At 64.8% G+C, this 6,817-nt stretch overlaps 1 protein-coding gene across 6 annotated transcripts; it reads right to left on the reverse strand.

The window, feature by feature from the left end:
- Positions 1–307: 307 nt before the first annotated feature.
- HDAC10 (histone deacetylase 10) lies at positions 308–6,500 on the reverse strand. 6 transcript variants are annotated; one of them, XM_047066281.1, is made up of 20 exons: positions 5,371–6,500; positions 5,166–5,300; positions 4,843–4,939; positions 4,514–4,611; positions 4,310–4,414; positions 4,085–4,153; positions 3,867–3,993; positions 3,611–3,676; positions 3,365–3,424; positions 3,198–3,287; positions 2,951–3,057; positions 2,811–2,878; positions 2,467–2,731; positions 2,285–2,369; positions 1,854–1,945; positions 1,657–1,713; positions 1,286–1,481; positions 962–1,144; positions 706–865; positions 308–614 (listed from the first exon to the last, which is right to left on the reverse strand). In XM_047066281.1, the coding sequence occupies exons 1-20, from the start codon at positions 5,427–5,429 to the stop codon at positions 598–600; spliced, it is 2,136 nt and encodes a 711-aa protein (XP_046922237.1). In that variant the 5' UTR covers positions 5,430–6,500; the 3' UTR covers positions 308–597. The 6 variants fall into 6 exon arrangements, with proteins under 6 accessions (XP_046922237.1, XP_046922242.1, XP_046922236.1 ...); XM_047066286.1 differs by having other exon boundaries at positions 308–865; positions 1,286–1,364; XM_047066280.1 differs by having other exon boundaries at positions 308–865.
- Positions 6,501–6,817: the final 317 nt, after the last annotated feature.

Genomic DNA, 6,817 nt, shown 5'->3' on the forward strand with positions numbered 1-6,817 from the left:
GAAGTGTGAACGGGAATAAAGGGACGCTCGCTGGCATGGGCTTGGGATGCCAGGACGGAAGCTGCACCATTCGGCCAATCACAGGAGGAATCGTCAATTCCAGACCCAACAGAAGCGTCAGCAGGAAAGCATCCTCAGAAACCCTCCTCATCCTTCTCCAACGGATGCTCATTCAAAACGACCCCTCCCCACTGCCTCCTTTTCCATAAAATAACGTTCCTCTTCGTTGTTAGTTACACTTGCTTATGGCTTTGCCGTCGTCTACTTATCCTGAATTTCAGTTCTCTGCTATTCCTGAATAAGCCCATTTTTGCTGGTAAAACGACTTTTATTTTCTGAGGTTAAGAGGCGCGCAGGAAGCGAGGATGGAACCATCTGTGCAGAGGCAGACCCCTGGAGGGGGGGCCCCCGGTCACGGCCGTGGACATAGCGTCCCTGAGCCAGAGCCCCGGACAGCTCTGTAGCCTGGCCATCAGGACAGAGGCCTCGGGCAGTGGTGCACACGTGAGTGTTTAAAGCCGGCTCTTGGGGGACTAGTCTGTGGCGTCACCTCTGGAGTGCAAAGACTCCCACCCTGGCAGATTTCAAGCTGCCCGGTCACGGCACTCGAGGAGCTGGGAGGAGGTGCACGGTCAGCTTGTCACTGCGGTGAGCTGCTTCCCCCAGACCCAGTATTCAGCCTGGGCCGTGCCCCCCCAGCCTCACCGGCCACCTGCAGCATCTTCCACTCTGCTTCAAGCTGCCCTCTCAGGTATATCAGGGCCTGTGTGTCCTCTGGGGAGGCCATGGAGAAGGGACCCAGGCCGGGGGGCGCCTCTCCCTGCAACACCCGGGCCAGGATCCCTGCGAGCTGGGATGTGGATTCCTGGGCCGGGAGCAGAGGTGGAAGCAGCAAGTCACTGGTCGCTCCCCACCTGCCCCCACCCCCACCCCCAGCACATCCGCCCCCTGCCCAGCTCACCTGCTCCAGCAGGACCAGGACTCGGCCCCCCGCCGGCCCCCGCAGCAGAGAAGCCAGGAGTGCGGCTTGGGGGGCCTGCAGGCCGTGGGCTGGCCCCAGCGCCACCAGCACGAGGTCAGGCTGGAAGCCATAGGCCAGGGGCAGCACAAGGGCCAGAACGCAGCTCACGAACCCACCAGTAGTCTGTGGGAAGAACGGCAGTCAGGGGTCACCCCGCCTCCCAGTGTCAGGTGCGCAGCCACACCAACAGCCCCACCAGGAAGGGCAGGGGGAGGAGCGGGCCAGCCAGCACGAGGACACCCTGCCCTCGACATCGCCGCTCACCCCTGGCAGTGGCACGGAGACCTGGAACATGGATGGGGCGGCCGCTTCCTTGCCTCTGATGTTCAGCCACAGATTCCTCCTTCCAGGGAAGAGCGAGCACGCGCGGGGGGTGAGCGGGGAAGAGCGAGCACGCGCGGGGGGTGAGCTGCTGTTTGCCCTCCAGAGCCCAGACCACAGAAGGGGAGGTGGAGGAGACCTTGGGGGGCGGGGGGAGGGGGCACTGCTGACCGTCTGTGCTGGAGACCCTCCCAGGGACTCCTCTGCCAGCCCCCAGCTGTGGAAGGCCCTGCCCACCCATCACCCATGGGGACCCAGGACTGCGTGCCCACCCACACACAAGGCTGGATGTACACCTGACCCAAGGGTCATACCCGTCGTCGGCAAGGTCTGCGGGCCGATCCAGCTGTCCCACAGCCACACACAGAAGCCTGGAGGAAAAGTTGGCCCCGGGACAGGTTGCACTCACCCAACCTGGAATCCATTCCCAGAGCCCTCCCCACGCAGCGGGGAGCAGGAGTGGTGGCCAGCAGGGCAGGGGGTGCCCACGGGCCATGCCCTGAAGACTCACCTCCGCGCTCCGTGGGACAAGCTGTGCCGAATGACCACATCCAGGGTGGGAGCCGCAGCGGGCTCCGGGGTTGCTGCAATGCCACTGCTCACCTGGAGGGGTCGACAGTGGGCATGCAGGACCACTCCCAACCAGATAAACAGACACATCTGCCCCTTCTCTGGGCCCCCCTCTACCTAGCTGCCATCTGTGAGATGCTTAAAACTAACTTACGTCATCCCCTTCACCTCTCCGTCAAGGAGTATTTAGTTGGGAAGACTGAGTGACCCTGAACTCATGACCCTGTCCCTGAGGACTGTTCTAGAAAGGGTCCATGTGGTTGTGCGCCACCGAGCACTCCCCTGGACAGGCCATCTGCTGTGGGCAGGTCCTGGGCCCTGGGCCCTGCCCCTGGCTCATGGCCACCCTTGGCCCATCCCAGGTGCACCCACCTGCCCATCCAGGATCCCATTCAAGAGGTGCAGGACCCTCCCAAGTGCAGTGAGAGCCTTGTCCTGGGCCAGGGCCTTGTGTACCCTATGGTGGGAAACCAAGACACATGGACAGGAATTGACAGACCGCAGCACATGTACACACACAGCCCCCTCCCCCTCCCCAGGCCCACGCTGCCCACCTGGCCCAGGCCCGTGTCTCCTCCTGTGGGGCTGACCCCTCCTGACGGAGGACGTCGGCGGGTAGGACCAGAGCGGCATCCAGTGCAGTCAGGGCAACAGCCGTGCGGACAGGCAGTGTGGGGTTGAGGTGCAGCTGGTCTAGGAGGGAACTCAGTGCGGCCGAGGCCTGCGCCTCTGCTGCCTTGAATTTGGGTCCCCCGGGAGATACAGGTGAGGCTCTCCGCTCCAGGGAGTAGGTGCTGGGATTCAGTATGGGGGTCGACCCTAGAGGGTGGTTCAGAGTCAAAGCCACTGCGTGGGAGCCCAGGATGTGACCCTGCCTCCCAGCTTAGGCCACACTGACCTTGCTGCTGGAGGCTCTTCCAATGAGGGGCCTGGGCAGCCCGGACACTCTGGATGGATTCCAGGGCACTGTGGGGAGAAGCAGGAGCAGTGAGGCCTGGCATCGCACCCCCAGGCCTTCCCACCTTCCTGGCCCCGAACCTGTGATGAGGCTCCATGGGCCCCGACAGGGGCAAGGCAGGGTCACCCAGCAGCGCCTTCACCACCATGCACACGGACTGGGACAGCGACTCCAGGTGGTAGCCTCCCTGGGAGGAGAAAGAAAGGAAGGGATGTGACTGGGCCGGGGCGTCGCCATCCCAGGCAGGATACCCCATCCTGTACAGCAGGCCCCCTCTGATGGCACCCCCGCATCTGACCAGTGAGCCCTCCCAGCTGTCACGGTCACCTCCAGCACAGCACAGACTCGGCCGCCGGCCAGCACCTGCAGCAGCTGTGTGAGGTGGGAGAAGCACTCCGGCGTGGCCCGCATTTGCCCCTGGAACCAGAGCCCAGCGTGATGGGTGCCTGGCCCCGGGACCCCGGGAGCCCTCCCCTGCCAGGCCAGGCCCTCACCTCAGGATCCCCGATCGCAGAGTCAAATCCTGCTGAGATGAGCACCAGCTCAGGGTCAAACTGTGGGCGGGGCCACGTGGGGATGGGCAGGAAAGAGACCGGAGCAGGGGTGAAGGAGGCCCCTCCAGATAGCACTCCCCATCCGGAGGGTTCCATTCTGCTATGGTGTGGGCGGGTACTCTGGACAAGAGGATCGCCCTCCCCTTCTCCTGCCATCAAGACCACTCCTGCCCCCCATGCAGTTACCTCAAAGGCCACGGGGAGCAGCACATGGAGGAAGGCGGCCACGTAGTCAGCATTTCCCATCCCAACCTGTGGCCATGGGGCATCAGTGCTGGGCCCCGTGGCAGAGGGCTATGAAGTCTCCGTCCCTGGGGCCCAAACTCTGGGGGTGACCCTGGAAGGATGCCCTGAACTCTGTTCAGGAGGCCTGGGGCTGCGGGGCAGGGGCGAGGCCTGGGTGAGGGGCACTGTGTAGGCGGCTGGCGGGAGAGGCAGGCACCTGATTCCAGGGCAGGTTGACAGTGAAGCCACGGCCCTGCCCCTGCCCAACAGCATCTGCATCCGATTCTCGAAGGTAGGGCCAAAAGTGCCCATGCTCATAGCGGTGCCAGGAAAAGTAGAGGACGCTGTGGACAACCAGCCACGACCAGAGGTCAAGACCTTGTCCCCATGGCTCCCAGCAAAGGGTCTCGGGGAAGGGTCGCGTCCCCGGCTCACCTGGGGTCATCCTCAAAGATATACTGGATGCCCTGACCATGGTGGACATCCCAGTCGACAATGAGGATCCTGGGGACAGGGAGTGCTCAGAGGTCACTGAGCGGCAGAGCCTCTGACCTTGGGGCCACAGCCCACCCCAGGAAGAGAAGGGGCTGGACGGGGTCTCTCAGCAGCCCGCTCTACCACCCTCCTGTCGGGCCTGGGCCCCTGCCTCGCAGTGCACACCTGTGCAGCCCGTGTCTCTGCTTGGCGTATTTGGCTGCTATGGCCACATTGTTGAACACGCAGAATCCGTTGGCAGCGGCTCTCTGGCTGTGATGCCCAGGAGGTCTGTGGGTGAAAATTGGGTGTGGGGCACATCAGGGTCATCCTGTGCCCTCACAGGGCCACCCACGGGTGGGAGCGACCCAGGAAGGGGACAGCTCTCACCTCACCAGGGCGAGCCCGTTGTGCACAGCCCCCGTCAGCACGGCATCCACCAGCTGCAGCGCAGCCCCCACGGCCAGCCGGGCACAGTGGAAGGTACTCTGTGGGGCAGGGGTGCAAATGAGCCCCCACCCCCCACCCCCCACAGGCTCTGCCCAGGCCCGCGCAGGGTACAGCAGGCAGCAGGGCGTGTAGGCCATGTGCACATTCATGAATGTGGGGCCGTTGGCCAGGGTTGGCGGCAAGGCCATAAATCAGGCACGGGCATGTGGATGTGCAGTGGGGAGGTAGCGTGTCCCCACCCAGGAAGTGGTGTGTCCCCAGGGCCGCACCGGATGGAAGTAGACAGCGTCGTATTGTCCAGACAGCGCCTGTAGTTCCCTGGTGCTCAAGGTCTGGGTTCCTCGCAACAAGGACACATACTCTGGGCTGCAGGGGGACAGGTAGGCAAGGCAGGGTCACCAGCAGGACGAGGAGGAGAAAGAGGGGCTGGACCCCTGGGGGCACTGCCCACCTCACTGTTTCGTCACCCACCCACCCAATGGTGAAACTGAGGCAGGTAGGGGAGATGCTCTGTTTTCAAGATGCTGGCAGGCTGGGTGGCCTCAGGTCCTAGCTGGCCTCCTCTGTGGCATGTGGCTCCCCAGGGTCTGACCTGTGTACCAGGCCCAGCTCTGCCTCGGAGGCCTCTCGGGCTGCCAACTGTAGACACCTCTGCTCCAGGCCCCACTGCCGCAGGCGCTCCAGGGCTGCAGTCAGGCGCTCCGGACGCTCGATCTCACACTCAGGGCTGAGTGGACACAGAGCTCAGGGTCCAGAGCCCCCTCTCCATCCTCCCACCTCTGCCAGGTCACACTTACTCTTCCCAGAGCAGCTGGGCCGCTGTCATGTCCTCGTGGTACACCAGCGCAGTCCTCATGGCACAGCCGTGGTCACTTTGGGCCACCCTGGCTGGGCAGGTGAATGCACTGCCTGTCCCCTCCTTGCAGCCCCCCGGAGCTGGGACGACCGGCAGGGAGCCTGGGCAGGAACACGCAGAATCCAGGCAGGGAAGTAGGCCGACAGGGGGGCTCCCAGGGCCAGATTTCCCCACTTCCTCAGACTCTGACCCAGCGCCCAAAACCCCGCCCCGAAGCGCGGCCTGACGGGAGCTGGGCTGGCGAGACGCCTGGGGCCCGGGCCGGGGCTGTGCTGCCCCATCTCTCCTACTCCGCGCTCCGGCTGCGGCTCCAAGACCTACCTTCCCCCACCCCAGCCCGGAGCCTGAGGCGTGTCGCGGGCCTCCCTCTCCCTCTAGAGGTGGAGGGGGCGGGTGAGGTCCAGTGTGCCCAGGACCCCGTGGACCGCCCCAAATCTCCCCCGACCCAGCCTGACCGCGCAGGCCAAGGCGTCAGACGCGTCCTCAGCCCATCACGTCTGGCGCTGCCCTGGGACGCATCCGAGGGCCGCTTGGGCTAGGGGAGGCCGGGCCTGGGCGACGTCGACGCGCAGCGCTTCCCCCGAGGTGTAAGAAGGGAGTGGCGGGGTCCGATTTGAGCTCCAGAAAGACCCTGGCCAAAGAGCAGACCAGTCGGAGGGTCAGGGGGTGGCAGAGCCGCTAGACAAGAGCCGCGGAAGCGTGGGGCGAGGCAAGGCAGGAGGGCAAGGCGAACAGAGGGAGGGTCTGGGCGAGGAATGCATGCATGAGGCCAGCAACCGAGCCAGATGGCCAGAGAGGAGGAAAGTGGGAGCCAGGGGCCTGAAACATAAGGGCTCTGGCAACAGCGCCCAGGGCCCGAATCCTGAGGCGGCGGGCTTCACGGAGGCGGCGTTCTGAAGGGAATAGGCCCTGGGGGGCGGGGCACGTAGGAGGCGGGGCCCTGGGCGGGAGTGCAGCCAACCCCGTTCGTGGGTGCCCCGGAAGTGTAGGAATGGCCCCTACGGCGGGAAGGATGCGGCCCGCGGCCCCACCGGGGTTCCCACCGTCCCGGTCGAGGCACCTGCCAGAGTCCACAACGGACAGGCTACCAGCGCCGGGAAGACTCCGATTGGGTCATTTGGGGTCAGGTGCCCACCCCTCAGCCAATCACGGTGGCTATGGGGCTGGCGTACTCTGATTGGCCATCCTGGCACACGTGGTCCCAGAGGCGGGGCCTGTGGCAGACAGCCCTTCCCGGATCGCCCTGAGCCGGGGGTCCAGAGAAGGGTCGGCCCCGGGAGCACCAGAGAGCTCCTGAGCAGAGAAGGCCGGTGTCCACTGTGGCAACTCGGCTGGGCCAACTGTTCACGTGTCCGGCCGAACTCCAGGCCAGAAGGGGGACGGCCTGG

The sequence above is a fragment of the Lynx rufus genome, unplaced genomic scaffold, assembly GCF_022079265.1.
Source record: "Lynx rufus isolate CCGP_SWC_20201006 ecotype Redwood Valley unplaced genomic scaffold, mLynRuf1.p SCAF_7, whole genome shotgun sequence".
Classification (NCBI taxonomy): domain Eukaryota; kingdom Metazoa; phylum Chordata; class Mammalia; order Carnivora; family Felidae; genus Lynx; species Lynx rufus.

Excerpts from the sequence above, each read along its gene's own strand:
- HDAC10 (XM_047066280.1), bottom strand. The coding sequence starts at position 5,429 with ATGAGGACTGCGCTGGTGTACCACGAGGACATGACAGCGGCCCAGCTG. Across the intron at positions 5,301-5,370 it reads GCCCAGCTGCTCTGGGAAGA|CCCTGAGTGTGAGATCGAGC; the intron begins GTAAGTGTGACC and ends GTGTCCACTCAG. Across the intron at positions 2,370-2,466 it reads GAGACACGGGCCTGGGCCAG|GGTACACAAGGCCCTGGCCC; the intron begins GTGGGCAGCGTG and ends TTCCCACCATAG.